The following is a 16,232-nucleotide window of genomic DNA, read 5'->3' as shown; positions in this document are numbered from 1 at the left end:
AAAAGCACAATAAATGACTACTCTATAATCTCCCCATTGCACCCCTGCGACCAAAAGGGGCACATTGGTAACATTTACCAAAAGAGTAACTACCCCACCATAAGCAATTTGGAAAATATGCTATTAGGCATGTCCTTTTTGTAAAGTACAGCTAAGTAGCAGTATCTGTTCCCCAAGATGAAGAAACAGCAAGTTCATAAAAGCTCAGCCACACAGTGAGCAAACACATAAATAAGACCTTGTTCGTTGCATAATGTTGATAAGAATCAGATTCTAAATATTCTAAACTCAGAAGGGAATTAATGCAGAGAAGCATGTAACAGTGTGTTCTATTACAGAACTACAAATAAATATTTAAAGTTAACACAATTGTGTTTTTAATTCAAATATAACAAAAAACAGTCTCAACTGATATTAAGAATTTTTTTAAAAGATCAACCCTGACTTAAACAAATATATCTTTATTACTATAAGTATTCCACATGCCCAAATAAATATCCAAACAAGACTGACAATTGAAAGATGTTTAAAACTTAACACAATTGTAACAAAAATTAAGCAAGTTTACTAAAGAAATAAGCTGTTCTTCAGCTGACTAGCAGGCCAAATTGAAATAGTAAAACATATTACCAGCTAGACCTAAAACAGAAAAAATGCTATTATACCCAACACTTAAAAGAACATTATATTTCAGTGTTACAGTGGTGCCTCGCAAGACGAAATTAATTCGTTCCGCAAGTTTCTTCGTCTTGCGAGTTTTTCGTCTTGCGATGCACGGTTTTCCATAGGAATGCATTGAAAATCAATTAATGCGTTCCTATGGAAACCGCCTTCCCCCGACCTCTTCTGGCGGGCGGCATTTTAAAATCGCCTGGGACAGCGGAGGACTTCTCTGCTGTCCGGGCGATTTAAAAGCCCCTGGGAAGGCAAGCAGGGGGGACAAAGACTTTTGCCCCCCCCCGCCTTCAGAAGAGGTCCAGGACAGGCTTCGCGGACCTCTCCGCAAGCAGCGGGAGCGCTCCTTGCGGAGAGTTGCCAGCGCGCCCAGGCTTCGCAGCCCCGCCGCCCGGCTTCGGGACATCGTTCCGATGCCAGGCGGCGCGGGGAGGCTTTCTCGCCCCGCCGCCCGGCATCGGGACGATGCCCCGAAGCCGGGCGGCGGGGGGAGGCTTTCCCGCCTCGCCGCCCAGCTTCGGGACATCGTTCCGATGCCGGGCGGCGGGGGGAGACTTTCCCGCCTCACCGCCCGGCATCGGGACATCGTTCCGATGCCGGGCAGCGGGGGGAGACTTTCCCGCCCCGCTGCTCGGCTTCGGGACATCGTTCCGATGCCGGGCGGCGGGGGGAGGCATTCCCGCCTCGCCGCCCGGCATCGGGGCATCCTTCCGAAGCCCGGCGGCGGGAGGAGGTGTCCCCGCCCCGCCGCCAGGCTTCGGAGGAGGTCCGAGGACAGCGGGGAAGACGAGCTGCGCTTCCCCGCTGTCCCAGAGATTTCCCTATGGGCTGTCGTCTTGCGAAGCAAGCCCATAGGGAAATTCGTCTTGCGAAGCGCCTCCAAAACGGAAAACCCTTTCGTCTAGCGGGTTTTCCGTCTTGCGAGGCGTTCGTCTTGCGGGGCACCACTGTATAATTTAAATAAGTTATAAATAAATCTTATAATTTAAATTGTTGTTAATAAACATATTAATGTTTTGCTGTGATCTCATCACAAATATACTTGAGACAGAAACCATTCAAGTAACAGTTTTTTAAAAGCGCTTCAGCACATAGTTTTGTACTGAAGAAGATGGATTTCATATTATTGAAGAACACCATTTCCTGTTCTGGGACAGTGTTGGACAAGCACCAACCTGATACTACCCCTTTCCATGTTTCTTAGTCTTTGCCTCTGGAGCCCCAGATCTACAAGGAATTAAGAGCCAGATTTCTATGCTTTCTGTTTGTCTCGCTTGTTCCAGCAGTGAAGCTTGTTGATAAAGATGCAGAATAGAGAAGCCCTGTTCTAGGAGTATTGACCACACTTGTTTGCAGGCAAGATGCAGCTGCCAACACAATGTTTCTTCGCTGTGGTTAGAGCTCCCAACTCAAAATAGGTCAGCAATATGTAAAAAGTTCTGATTAGGTGGGTCATCCAGATCACATGGATACTTTTTACACCAGTGAAAGCAACTCTGGTGGAGGTGCAGAGCCAGTTTAGGAAGTATGCACATAATCTAGAACTCCTTATGTCATTGATATAACAGGGAAAGCAACCCCTTAGGAGCAGGTTTGCAGAACTCGCACCATCAGGTTCACATATACACTGAGCACAAGATTGTGTAACGGGGTGTTGGTGCGCATTCTTCAAACTTGCTGGTCCATATAGTTTTGTACAGACTGCCAGAGAGCACGAATGTTTCCCTCGCCAAACCCTGTGGCCCCACATCGCTCTATAAGCTCCAGGAAGAAAGTATCCTCTGTAAAGAGAGGCTTTGTGAAGATCTGCATGAGGTATTGCTTCTCACAAAGGCCTCCAGAGCCACCGTTGCCTCCTACGCCAGCATCCAAAAGGATACCGTGGTCCTTCAGGAGCTGAAGATTTTGCCCAGCTTGCCTTATCTCCTCCACCTTCCTTTTCTCACTGTAGTATGATAAGGGGGGCTTGAAAAAGTTTGCGCCAGATCTGGCCATGGCCGCAGCGGCCCCTATAATACCTGTGGTGTAGAGTGCCACGTGTTGGATGCCCGATCCACCGTGCTGCTCTAAGAAAGTATCCACCTGGTTCTTCTTTTGCTCTGACAAAGACTCAGCTAGAATAATTTTACAGTCATTGCGAAGCTGAGTCGAATCGCTCCCATTGGACTGCATGGCAGTAAGACGAAGACCCATACCAGCACCCTGGATTGCATAACCATCAGTACCGTTGTCTTGCTGGTGGATGGGGAAGCGCTGGAATCCCAAACAGTTCTTGTACCAGTCCAACACAGCTTGCGAGCTACCTTGGGGGCAAGCATAGGTGATATGGTCAAAATGTGTCACCTGGCCACCCACCTGGACCTTGGGAGCACCCTCCACCATGTGGAAACCAGGCAGGAACGGTCCACTGTACCGAGATCTGTCAAGCAGTGTGTGGCTGATGTTGCCTATGATGGATCCCACTACTGAATAAGTGACGTGGCCATTTTCATCTCCCACGGCTGTGGGAGGGATGAGAATCTGGCATCCTCGTTCCTGTAGGCTTTGGGAGATGCCAGGTACATCTTCTGCCTCAAAGCAAATGTTGGAGGCTGTACTGACGGCGTATTCTAGGTCCACGTCGTACAGAATTCCTTTATCCTTGAGGCAGCCTGAAGATGGCACAGGTGGAGCGTCTCTCTTGGCAGACTTCAGCCTTTCATTGACGAGAAAAACGGCATCCCCTCTCCGGAAGGCCATCTGCCTGCTCCATTCTGCCATCCGTGCAGCAAACAGCTCGAATCCAAACTGGCGCACCAAGTTGCTGGCCAGCTGTTGCCCCTCAGGGACGTGGAACCCAATGTGGCACATCCGGTTCAGAAGACCAGGCATTATGCAGTTTGAAAGGGTGGTCAATGGTAACACAACTTTTGCTGCTAGACCTACAGAAACAGAAAAGAAAGCCAGCTCAGTTGTTGTGGGGTGGGGAAGCTCAGTGGGTAGAGCACAAGACTCTTAATCACGGGCTCATGAGTTCGAGTCCCAGGTTAGGCAAATGTTCCCTGCATTACAGAGGGGGTTGGGCTAGATGACCCTAGTGGTCCCTTCCCTGGATGGGAACAGGGGCCTGTTCTGTTAGTGCCTCCAGGTTTTGTAGGGGGGGCAGGAGGAGGAGGAGGCAGCTCTATGCCATCTCCCTTCGGCTGACGTGTGCCTGAAAAATCAAAGGAATCCAGGAATCTGCCCCTCCCCCAGAAATCTGCACGTTTCTCCTTGTCTCTCTGCCTAGTTTCAGAGTCTATCCTCTCCCTCTCTTCCCCCTTTAGATCTTGCCTCAGGCCTCCTGATTGAAAGCTTATCTGCCGTGTGTCTTTGATTCCTCACGTGAAAGTGACTTTCACGCAGCGGGCAGGCAGGCAGGCAGGCGCCGGAACTCCTCCTCCTCCCGCCGCTGACTTGAATCTCCCGCAAGGAGGGGCTCCGCAACACGCGGTCGGAAGCGGAAGGCGAGTGTCCCCAGGGCGCACGTGGAGCTCCGCCAACATCTTCCACCGGCTCGCAGGTCCTAAGCAAAAGCAGTTGCTACGCTTATCAGCCGTTCAATGGGCTGCGTATACCGGAGCCGCAATCTCCTTTCCTACAACGCCATTCCCCCCCCCCCAAAAAAAAACAACCAACAACAACCAAGAGCGTTTATTTTACCTTTGTTGATAACACTGTTTGTGCTACAATTATTTTATTTTTAAAAAATCCCAAGGAATGTTCTTAAAATACATTGCTTTCATACCGCCACCACTGAGTGGGCAGCCTTGTTAAGTATTTGCAGCGCTTGAAGACTCGCTGTTATTTTTATTTTTTTATGTGAGGAGGAGCTTTGCAATTCAATCTTGAAAGTATTTTTAAGAATAGGCCTTTAGATCGAACCTCTCATTTTCACACACTCCTAACAGTTTTAGATTTCAGTGGAAAGGCACAAGGAAGTGGCATACATTGGTACCTCGGGTTACATATGCTTCAGGTTACAGACTCCACTAACCCAGAAATATTACCTCAGGTTAAGAACTTTGCTTCAGGATGAGAACAGAAATCATGCTCCGGCGGCGCAGCAGCAGCAGGAGGCCCCATTAGCTAAAGTGGTGCTTCAGGTTAAGAACAGTTTCAGGTTAAGTACAGACCTCTGGAACGAATTAAGTACTTAACCTGAGGTACCACGGTACTTTATAATGTTGATGATGATGACTGATTATTTAATTTTTGTGCTGCTTATTTAAAATATCTCTTAAACGGTTTACAATAAGCTGAAACAGCAACAGCAGACAAAACAAAATATTACAAAAACACACATAAAAATATTACAGTAATAGAAAGTTACCACTATATTTAAATCCATATCAATGCATTTTCCTTCTGACAACACCCTCCCTCTCAGCACCCAGGGTCGAAACAAACTCTCAGCTCACCAACAAAAGTTTCACGAGAAGAGTTCCTGGAAATCTCAGAAATCACCCTATCCTCTCGGAGACTTGCAGATCCAAGGTGGATGGGACTTCCTCAGGCTGCCCTCCACGGTGTCCCACTCAGCTGCACTCTCTACTCCCAGTTCCAGGTACATCAGGTTTGCATGTGTCTTTATCAGATCTTGGGAAATACTTTTCTCTCCCTTCAGGGCTTCTAAAGTGGGGTGGGACTATTGTGAGGGAAAAGAGTGTGTGTGTACTGCTGGAAAGGTATAGATTTGGAGAAGGCCAATACTTGGGGGCGGGGCTTGATTGGGAATGGCCTGTAGGTACTAGTCGTACAGAAACCTGGCAAGAAAATGGGGACAGGACATAATTTCTAGGTTCTTACGTTACTCTGCTAGTATGGGATCTGCAGCAGCACCACTCCTGCATGGTACAAGAGTGTATCTTAATGGTTAGCATTGGCACAGGAAGAAGCTGTGATGTGGGCTTTGTTACTCATGGTCTGGGCTTCTCACTGTTACCCCAGCAATGCAAGAAGGAGCAGCACTGCAGCACTTCCAGCGTTGTTGGGGTAACATGAGTACGGGGCCTTAAGGGACAGTCTGGAAGCCATATAATTTGCTCAGGAAATCCCGTTTCAAAATGTATTATACATGACAGCTTCTCTCTTGCAAGGCAGAGGTGTTCTGCACATGTTCAGAGGAACTCTATTTCACTTGTACCTCACATCACTCAATCAAATCACTTATATTATCCCAGAAAACCAGTTTTCCACCCAGGTTCTCTCATGTCAGTTCACATTCAGTTAAATTTCCTCCAACCCCATAGTTGACTGCTCATTGTCAAATCTGTCCTCTCATATACTTTAGAGTAGGAATATTAGGGAGTTCATGCCTGAATTGGAAACTCAAAGGAACTGTTTTTCATATACTCATGGATATCTCACCATGCTGTACCAGTCATACTAGTTGGACGCGGGTGGCACTGTGGTCTAAACCACTGAGCCTCTTGCCAATTTGAAGGTCGGCAGTTTGAATCTGCTCAATGGGGTGAGCTCCTGTTGCTCTGTCCCAGCTTCTGCCAACCTAGCAGTTCAAATCACACCAGTGCAAATAGATAAATATGTACCACTGCAGCAGGAAGGTAAACGGTGTTTCCGTGTGCTCTGGCTTTCACCACAGTGTTGTGTTGCACCAGAAGCAGTTTAGTCATGCTGGTCAAATGACTCGGAAAGTTGTCTGTGGACAAACGCCAGTTCCCTTGGCCTGAAAGTGAGATGAGCACCACAACCCCATAGTTGCCTTTGACTGGACTTAACCATCCAGCAGCCCTTTACCTTTTATCTTTACTTACTAATCTTAAAACAATTTTTCATCTGAAGCAAAAAGTCAACATATACCACCCCATCACAATAATGCAAGTTGAGTGGGTACAGTTTGTCTCTTTTGGAATCTGTTGCCTATAACCAGAGCTTCTTTTCATCCAGAACTCACCGGAACTCAGTTCCAGCATCCTTCAGGCGGACACCGTTGCCATGATAAGAGAACAATGGAGGCATTCATGGTGAGTTCCGGCACTTCTTTTTCTAGAAAAATAGCACAGCCTGTAACAATTGCTTCCTTTTGCTTTATAGCAAGGCGGCCCATCTCATCACACAGTAATGTATTCCTCAATGTAACTGAAAACTCCCAGGATGCAGTCCTGTCATCTTCCAAGAACATAATGCTTTCCAGTGTTCCTGGCCTGGTACTGCATGGTATTTCTTCAGTTCCTGAATGTGATGTCTCTGAATGAAAAACAAGTACCGCTGGGTGTATGGCAGTGGTGAACGCAATTCATGCTGCTCTGAAATTCTTCAAGGACATCTGTGTATCTAGCCCCCAGCCAAGCACCTCCTCTCTCCCAGCCCCTTCTGGGTGGAGAGACCTTGAATGAGAGATAAAGTACGCCACAGCCAGCCTGGGGATAAGAGATCTGAGAGAACAGAGCTACAGTAAGACTGTCATAGATTGGAGTAGAACAACAGCTGGAGTCACCTGAGAAAAGGCAGAGTATCACCTGGTGGGAATTCTTGGTGCAGACTTGTTGGGAAGGGGGGTGGCAATGTCTACTAAGTTCAATTTCTGCAGTTGGTCAATATAGCTGGTGCTTTGGAGGCGCATGAGAAATATTTATCACAGTGAAGTTAGAGCAGAAAGGTTCCAAACAAGGAAGGCAAAGTTGTGCTACTGCTTCCTAGAACAAAGTCTTGGTGGATTCCTGAGAGGCCCAACATTGGCAAGGTGTCAAATCACCTTTGACTGAACCACCTTTTGTGCGTGAGACTGTGAGAAGTTTTGAATCTTGCCAAGATAAGCATTATCTGATCTCTGAGTTGTTCCTAATCTACTACCACCACCCCAAGGTTGTTTTTCTTGGATATGGGGAGTATATGGGAGGGAATTGCACACAGCCTGTGTGGTGGCAAGCAGGGGATGACGGGGACGTTGTGAGCAGCTTTAGAATGCAAGCGCCACTGCTTCTGATGGTGGACTCAAAAGCTTGGACCCTGTTCCAGAGGACAATTAGGGGAGGGGAACATCCTGCCAAGATTTGACCCAACCAAAGGCACTGCCTTCCCTGTTTTGCCACTTTCTGGGATCAACAAGGGCTTTCTAAATAACTATTTTTATTGAGAGATTAGGGTGGTGTGGCTGAATCATGCTGGGTTTCGGTGGCTTGTTTTTACAAGTTTAACAAGGCTTGGGTGTGTTTCCTTTTCTAACCAGTGTGTTGGAAAGCAACAAGACTCTTGCTGAGATTTCATCCATGTGATTGATGTGTGTGGCTCACCAGGACTGTGCAAAATAGGCTGGCTCCCAGAGAGGAGCTTTCACCTGTTTTGTTCCTCCCTAGGCTTTTTAGCTCAGTTGGGTAGCTAAGCTGCAATATGTAGCCAGTAACAAATCTTGGCTGTACTGTAGATAATTGTTAAGGAGGCAAGAGCTTAATCCGTATCCCAAGTTCAGACAACTCACTAAGCCACCCTTGGCTTTGGTGCTGCACCCCACTGAGCTAAAGGGGCCACAGAGGAGCAGCTGTAATCTTCTCCCCAGCAGCCAGTTCACACTAAACTATGGCTTTGCTTAGCATTAGATGTGAATGCAGCCAGAGCTGTAAAAAAATGTGGGGGAGAAACTAACGGTGCCTCCGAACTTTCACTATCTTTCAGAAGGGATGCAAATACATGCTGGAAATTTAGATTTGCACAGTTAAAGCAGATTAAAGGATTCTGGGCAACAAATCCACTTCACACAAAAACACCAGACTTTTTGCAGTTTGGAAAGTGATGGGGAAATGCACTGAAAACATGTGCAATGAGCAAATGACTAATGGGAAGACGTATAAACACCCTGCAATAAAATCTGAATGGATGCTAATTGTCATATAACTAACTACCCTGCAAACAAATCAGAATGAATACTCAGCAAAGACTAGCTAAAGTATAACTTCTGCGTAAGCTTTGTGCAAGCAAATCAGGATGAATGTCAATAAACAGGGGGCTCTGGGTTAGGAATACAGTTTGTTGCGTAAACTGCATATGAGAATTCTCTGCTTTTAGTTTGCTGACAACAGAGGAAGACAGTGCCTTTTTTCCTCTTTGCTTTTTGAACAGTTCTTAATTTCTAGTAAAACCTATACTGGAGCGTTCATCTATGTAGGAAACATGCCATCACATCATCAGCCCTCCTTTGTATTTATAAAAGTATAGGGAAAGGAAAACTGCAGTTGTTTAGTAACAAGTGAAAAACATATGCTCAGCTGCGCACTATTCCTAAATTCTAAGTGCAGGGAGGAAGGGAAAGCTGCAGGTGTTAAGCAGCAAGGGGAATTACTCTGAATATGCTCAGAGGCACACTCTTTATTAATGTTTAACTATTTGTGCATTCTCTCCCATGGTTATCTGACTCACATAGGGTGCTGTGCCCCACTTGTAAAATGGGACCAATATCCTCTAAAAGCAATAGGGTGCCCATATGTGTCTTACGTATGTGAATTGCCTTGTGGCCTGTGGCTTACCTGATTGCTTTTGTCTGGTCTAAATATTTGCTTGCATTCATTTTTAGATCCCACTTTCTTCATAAGGCATGTTTCAGTCCAGATTGTGTTGTCTTCAGCATTGTCTGCTAGAGTGCTTGGCTGCCAGACTCTTTCCTTGGCCCTATCTGCTCATCAAATTATGGTGGGACAACACAGTACTAGGCATACTCAGTGCTTTTTTTCCAGGGGGTACTCAAGGGTACGCAATACCAGCACCTCCTTTTGTTGTTGTTAAAAAGTGTGGCACTTACTGTAACAATTTCATGGTACCAGCACCTATTTTTCTAGGGAGGAAAAGCACTGGGCATACTGTGTACCATTCAGGTCACCTCCCCTAAAAATATATTCTGTAGAGTTGGAAAAGTTTCAGAAAAGGCCAGGGCAACTAAAAAGATCAAAGGGCTGGTACAACCATCTTATGAGGAAAGGTTACAACATTTAGGGATTTCCAGATTAGAAAAAAGGTCTATAAGGTAGGGACATGATAGTGATGTCTACAATTTTGCATGGCATGGAGAACGTGGATGGAGAGAAGCTGTTCTCTGTCTTCCAGAATATTAGGCCTTCCAATGAAGCTGAATATTGGGAAATTCAGGGCAGACAAAAAGAAGTACTATATAAGTACTTGCTCTCACAGGATGTGGAGATAGCCACTATTTTGGAGGTGTATAGGAAATGCATCTGGAAAACAAAATGTATTGAGGAGTTAGTGATCTGACACGGTTACCCTTCCTGCCTCTGTTGCTCTCCCCTCCCTTGCTCTTGTTAAGTTTTTTGACACTGTGAGAACAGTCTTTAATGTCCTGAGAACTTTGGGAGGAGGTGAAGCCCCACACACAGCTGCCTTCATCAGTTGTGGAGGATAATTCTGGGTACCTTGGACATTGCTGGACATTGTTTTGAGAAAGTGAGGCCTTGGGAGGGGGTGGCTAATGGGTGATCTGCATGTAGCCAGTCTTGGAAGCCACACAGGCTGTCTATAATATCGGACGGTTTGGGCAGAGTTTCTTTGAAGTTCATGCACAGACTGATCGGCCACAGGGCCGTGCAAACTGAGGGTACTTGGGGGAGTCGCTTCGCCACTTCTTGAAGGCTTCCAAGTGGCAGGTTGAAGTGCTTGCTTGGTATATGTATACCTTGCGTGCTGTTTTAGAATAAAATATTTAAACTTCTCGCTCACTTGTGTATTTTGTATTGCTTCTGAATCTCATTTTAAAAGAACCACCTTGCCTTTGGCAAGACAGGAGGATTAGACAAATTCCTGGAGGACAGGGCTATTCATAACCACTAGATATGATGGATACCTCCACTGTCTGAGACACTTCTGCCTACCAGTCAATAGGAATCACAAATAGAGGGAGTGCTGTGGCACTAGGCATCTGGATGGCCACTGTGAGAACAGGATGCTGGACTAGATGGCCTTTGGTCTGATCCAGCAGGTCTCTTCATATGTTCTTAATGACCATGCTGGGAGTTGTACTGCAACAATACCCAGAGGGCCAGAGGATAGCAACAACCCTTGCTGTAGCTGAAATCCTGGGCAGCTAATATGTGAGTGTGTCTTTAAGCATCCATTACTGTCACTTTCAAATACAGGGCACTAGGGCATCCATGTAGGACAATCCTATCTAATCCTGTGTATCTGAAGAAGTGTGCATGCACACGAAAGCTCATACCAAGAACTGACTTAGTTGGTCTTTAAGGTGATACTGGAAGGAATTTGTTTTGTTTTGACTATGGCAGACCAACACGGCTACCTATCTGTAACTGAATCCTATCTATGTTTACTAAGAAGAAAGTCTACTGAGACTTAGAGGCTGCATCTGGCCTGCTGAGGGAAGTTCTTTTTTTAAAAAAGTTTTTATTAACAATTTCAACATAACAAATTATCAAAACATATCATATTCATTATTTTTTCCCCTTAAAGCCCCCCCGCTGAGGGAAGTTCTTATGGTCTTAAGCTGCTCTCTTCTACTTTAGGCTGAAGGGAGGTGGCCAGGATGGGCTATTCAGCCCTAGCCACAACAACCTTGCTGCTGCTCCTGGCAATTGCTGCTACGCTGGCAGATGTGGCTGAGAACAGGACCCGAATATGCCAGCCTGCACCACTCTGGAAGATCAATGGGGTGGCCCCCATGGCTGGGATGGAGGGCCAAGTGACAGTGGTGGCACTGTTGAAAGCCAGCTGACAGTTCTGTCTCAAGCAGGCTGCCAGGTGAGTTCATAGAGAAGATTGCCTGAGTCAGGAGCTGTTAGGTCGCAGCCACACCATACATTTGACGCACATGGCTTTCCCCAAAGAGTCATGGGAACTGTCGTTTAAGAGTGCTGGGAACTGTAGCTCTGCCAGGGGGTAAATCACAGTTCCCATAATGCTTTGGGGAAAGTCGCATGCTTTAAAAAGATGGTCTGGATGTGACTAGAAAGTCAGATATGTGTTGGAACCCTGTATTTGGTGTTCAGTGGCAATATCACAACTCTTAAGGTCACATCTTTGCCCCTAGGCTTTCTATCAGGAAACACAGAACTGAACTGATTGTCTATAAGCTCCAGTTCAGCAATCAAAAATTGAGGCCTGGGCTGCAGCAGGCCAGATATAACACACATATAGAAGGTAGATCCAATTTTCCTGGTGAATTACAGCTCAAGCATAATATGTATCATTTAACTTATTGCTGGATCTATGTAGCAGGGACCGCTGTAATGGCAAGTCCAGTGAACTGATAAATGAAGGGGCCTCCGTCCAGCAGTGCAGGCTCATATCCCACATGGTATGTGTAGAGGGCAAGGGCTGGAACCTATATCTGTGCACCGCAATTCCTAAACGTTGCTTGTTCTTCCTACCCACCAGCCTTGGCAGCTTGCAGAGGAAGCTGTCACTTGAAGGAGTGACCAATGTCAGCTTCATGATTGTGAATGAGAAGACTCCTTTCTCCAGGGCTATGTACTGGGAGCTCAAACGGCATGCCCCAGAGGGAGTTCCTGTTTACCAGCAGCAGATTCTGGAGCCTGACGTCTGGCAAATTCTAGATGGGGACAAGGATGACTTCCTGATCTATGACAGGTCAGTGCTTAAGGGAGCAATTCTAACTCCCCACCCACCCAAGACTGATTAGGGTTTTTGGAGAGTCAGGGCCACTGCTGTGCATAGCAGCCGGGGCAGAAGGGAGGGAAGGCAGATCACTGAGCCAGCTTGGAGCTGGTGCAGCAATTGAGCCTGGAAGAAGCCCAGTTCTGGCAGTGGGACCATCTCAGGATCCAATGGACTGCAAGGCGGCTCAGTCCAGCTCCTTCCTTGGCTACTGAAAGCCCCTGCTGCCACCAGTAGGGATCCCATCAGCAGCACTAGTGGGGACAGAAGTGGGTGCTCCATAGGCAGCTGCTGATGGGAGGCCAATGGGGGTCTGCAGGCCTGGGCAGAAGGAAGGAAAGTAAGATATATGGAATTCGGGATTCCTGAATACATTATCAAAAAGTCTGTTTGAGGACACATCTGGAAAGAAAGGACATACCATGATGTAAGTGTTTCTCTTTACCATCATGCCTCACAACTGTTGGTGAGGAAAACCAGATTCTTCAGGCCAGGTTAGATTCATTTCCAGTGTAAATTAGTGGATTACATGCTCTCCTGACACTAACTTTATGTCCATTTGTTTCATGGCTCTCGGGCTTTGCAGGTGCAGCAGGCTGGCTTTCCACATCCAGCTGCCATACAGTTTTCTGCACTTGCCCTATGTTGAAGCAGCCGTGCGGTACACACACAGCAAAGACTACTGCGGCAATTGTTCCTGGTACCCCTCTAACAGCAGCCAGGAGGTAGGGACTTGAATCCCCTCATCAACTTCCTTTTCAACTCGTTTTGTTTAAGCCAGACGTTTCCTCATTTGCCCATCCTGAATTTCTGCCTGGGAATTCTAGGTTTCTGATCAGATTGGTCTTACAGCAGGGATGTGGGAGGAGAAGGTGGAAGGGAGGGTTTTATTATATTGGGCCGCTACAACAAGCAAGGATGTTGAGATACCACAAAGCATCTTTCATCTTGACAGGAAGTAAACCATCTTGAAATAAAAACCTCAGAAGCAAATTGCAGATGGAGACACCAGGTCTGCCACAGTCACAGATAGTGTAGCGTGGAGGGGTCCAGGAGAACCCAGGTGGGAGGAAATGCTAAACTCCCCCCCCCCACTTTCAGCTTCTCACACTCCCCCAAGTGCTTGCCCTCCCCCAAGTGCTTTTCTCCCTAGTTGAGTTCAGATACTAAAAGTGAGATTGACTTGAAGAATCATAGAATCATAGAGTTGGAAGAGACCACAAGGGCCATCGAGTCCAACCCCAAGAAGAAAAACACTTTGGAACAGAAAGAAAAACACTTTGGAACAGAAGCTGTGTGGCATCAAGTGCAGGAAAGGTTTGGTTCCTCTCACCCAGGCACCCCTTATCTCTAAAGTCAACCCCACCTTCCTGTTTTGTACATGGTGGGTCAAGACCTGGATCTTCTGCCATCATGTACTGCTTGAGCCTCACCCAGTAGCCATAGTCTGCCCTCAGTTATTGAAAAAAAAGAAATTAACAGCCTTAATTTGTCAGGTTGAAGTGCTTCCTGTTCTCAATGAATGGGAGCATATTGTTCCTTGGACAGAAGAAATAGTAACTGCTGTCTTCTCCTGTGGTGTCACTTCCTGCCCCATCAGTGACCTGAAAGTTCATTCCTCAAGGTGGGATTGCGGGGGGGGGGGGGGGGCTGATGTATTACCTATTTTAGTTTTTTGCTGTCCTGATAGCCAATGCAGCAAAATATTATAAATACCTTTTAAGCCATTTCGACCATACCGAGAGTGAAGTCAAACAGATCTCCTTCCAGGAGCGGGTGCAGGTTTTTCTGATCTGGAGAAATCAAACCTTCTTTCCTCCCCGCTCTTTTGAGAGATATATATATTTGACTTAAACTCCTGTGCAGCTTTTTGCCTCTCAAACTTTGGGCTTTTAAAAACCATTTCTACGCCTAAACATCCAGCATGTTTACTCATTTAAACTTCTATTTTACACATTCTTTAAAACCACTTTTTAAGTGACTGCCAGGCAATCACCATTCTTCACAGCCAATTTCTCCTGAAAACAGAAAGTAGCAGTTGCTCTGAGCTCAGTTTATTTTGGAAGTTTACATATTTTGTCAAAAAGGGCTGAATGCAGATCACTTCAGATATATACATCCATCTTCACTTTTAAAAATGTGTTTCTGTCTTCACCCTAAGCCCATCTGCATGTACATATATAGAATCTTTCATTACCTTCACAGGTGAATAAGACAGCAAGTACTAACATGACGACAACTGAGGCATCTGGACAGAAAGAGAAGCACCTGGAAGACCCCAGGTACCATCATGATGAGCCAAGCCAAGAAGCACCTAACACCAAGCACACAGCCCATCACTATTCATATCATGGAGGAGTCGGCAACCATAAAGCCTTGGGTTTGAGCAGTACACACCAGCCAGTTCTCCACTCTCAGAATCGCTCACAGAAGCATCAAACAAGGGAATCCCCATAAAACATTTAAACTTCAATGTGTGCAACACCCAACTGTTAGCCATAAGCATACTTAGCACTAAGCAAGCTTTTAAGAAGAGCCAGGGGGCAAACTTACATGCATCAGAAGGAAGAAATATGATGGCTCGGTTTTCAGCAGGGGAAGGGAAGTGAATGTTCCACTCCCTAGACGTTCAAGGTCTCTCAACAGATAGCAGAGGACACAACACAAACTTTTGTAGTGTCATATATGTGATTGGAAAGTTTAACTGCTTGTCCACAATGAGACCTCTATCCTCATTTTGAATCTGTCTCCCAGTTAACCTCATATCCACCAGTTTTATTCCACCAAGCCTTAAGGTGGTGTTCCTCTTGGGCTCAGATGGATTTTTAGATACATCCCATTTCTGTGGTGAGGACTGCCTTAAGGAAGCCATCTTGTTTTCCTCAGGAACACAGAGCTGCTTCTTGAGAAGCCAATTTTGACCCCATTTTTGCATTTCCTGCTTTTCTGCACTTAATGAAGCATGTGATGTAAACTTTCTGTCACCACATGCTGACACTGTACATAAAAGCATGTCCTTGGAGATGGAAGGATGGGGATCAGAACTGGTATTAGCAGGAGGGTGACTGACTGTGGCAGAGAAGGCTGACTTTGAGCCTGGGGCTCAAGATTTTGTACATTAAAGTCCATGCACACAAATTACTAGCTTGTAAAATGACATTTGTTGTGTTGCTGGAAGTAAAGAACATTTGCGGGCTGTAGGAATGAAAGTGGTGAGGCAGAATTAGCCAAGTTTACAGGTATGTTGATAAGAGGTATGAAAGACAGAGAAGTCTGAGTTGAGAGTTGAGTTTGTCAGTGCTATGAGAGCTGAACAAGGGAAGAAAATGTCATTTATCAGGAAAATTCATGGAAAGGGATGCACTGCTTGCTGATTAAAAGTAGTATAACTGTTTCTGGGGAAGAATGTTGGAAATAAATTCTCTGAAATGTTTGAAGTCTTTCCTCACAATACCTTAATGTACAAATGGTGTCATTTATTTCAGACAGTACCCAGCATTGTAGAACACGTATTCACCTTCAACATTTAAGAGATGCCCCATAGGTTATCTGCATTTATGGCATACTAAGCAGTCCTTATTGAGAATAGTCCAGGTTCCTGTTATTTGTTGAAGGTCAGTGAATGGGTGCACACTGTACAAGTCCTCCACATCTCAGTTTTAGGAAGCTACTGCTACAAATATTTACGGGAGGGTGTAATCTGTCTTTATTGTATTGTTAATGCTGATATGTATCCACCTATAATCTGTTTATTCCAAAGTAACCCTAGTTAGTATAGGATACACTTAACATCATAAGATTCCATGACAGCCCAGGGTGTGTGCCCTTATGTGTTAGCTGGTTAAAGAAAAAAACAATAACAATACATACAAAAAAAGCAGCACAGAACAGTAGCAGTAGAAAGAATGAGATTAAAATAATATTTAAAACACAATACCTTAAAG

At 45.8% G+C, this 16,232-nt stretch overlaps 2 protein-coding genes across 5 annotated transcripts; one reads left to right on the top strand and one right to left on the bottom strand.

Annotated features, from left to right (window-relative positions):
- Positions 1–2,231: 2,231 nt before the first annotated feature.
- HPDL (4-hydroxyphenylpyruvate dioxygenase like) lies at positions 2,232–3,885 on the bottom strand. Its single transcript, XM_081865559.1, has one exon. The coding sequence runs from the start codon at positions 3,544–3,546 to the stop codon at positions 2,344–2,346; it is 1,203 nt and encodes a 400-aa protein (XP_081721685.1). The 5' UTR covers positions 3,547–3,885; the 3' UTR covers positions 2,232–2,343.
- A 215-nt stretch (positions 3,886–4,100) lies between these two features.
- Positions 4,101–15,725, top strand: LOC309343733 (selenoprotein Pb-like). 4 transcript variants are annotated; one of them, XM_081865597.1, is made up of 7 exons: positions 4,101–4,216; positions 5,084–5,260; positions 6,604–6,680; positions 11,178–11,412; positions 12,049–12,261; positions 12,875–13,013; positions 14,494–15,725. In XM_081865597.1, exons 4-7 carry the CDS (start codon positions 11,198–11,200, stop codon positions 14,743–14,745), a joined length of 819 nt encoding a protein of 272 aa, XP_081721723.1. In that variant the 5' UTR covers positions 4,101–4,216; positions 5,084–5,260; positions 6,604–6,680; positions 11,178–11,197; the 3' UTR covers positions 14,746–15,725. The 4 variants fall into 4 exon arrangements, with proteins under 4 accessions (XP_081721723.1, XP_081721722.1, XP_081721721.1 ...); XM_081865596.1 differs by lacking the exon at positions 6,604–6,680; XM_081865595.1 differs by lacking the exons at positions 4,101–4,216; positions 5,084–5,260; positions 6,604–6,680 and adding an exon at positions 7,048–7,163.
- Positions 15,726–16,232: the final 507 nt, after the last annotated feature.

Source organism: Podarcis erhardii (assembly GCF_964252035.2).
Source record: "Podarcis erhardii genome assembly, chromosome: 6".
In the NCBI taxonomy this organism is placed as follows: Eukaryota; Metazoa; Chordata; class Lepidosauria; order Squamata; family Lacertidae; genus Podarcis; species Podarcis erhardii.
The sequence above is the reverse complement of the archived record's forward strand: the minus strand, read 5'-3'. Positions and strand labels throughout refer to the sequence as shown.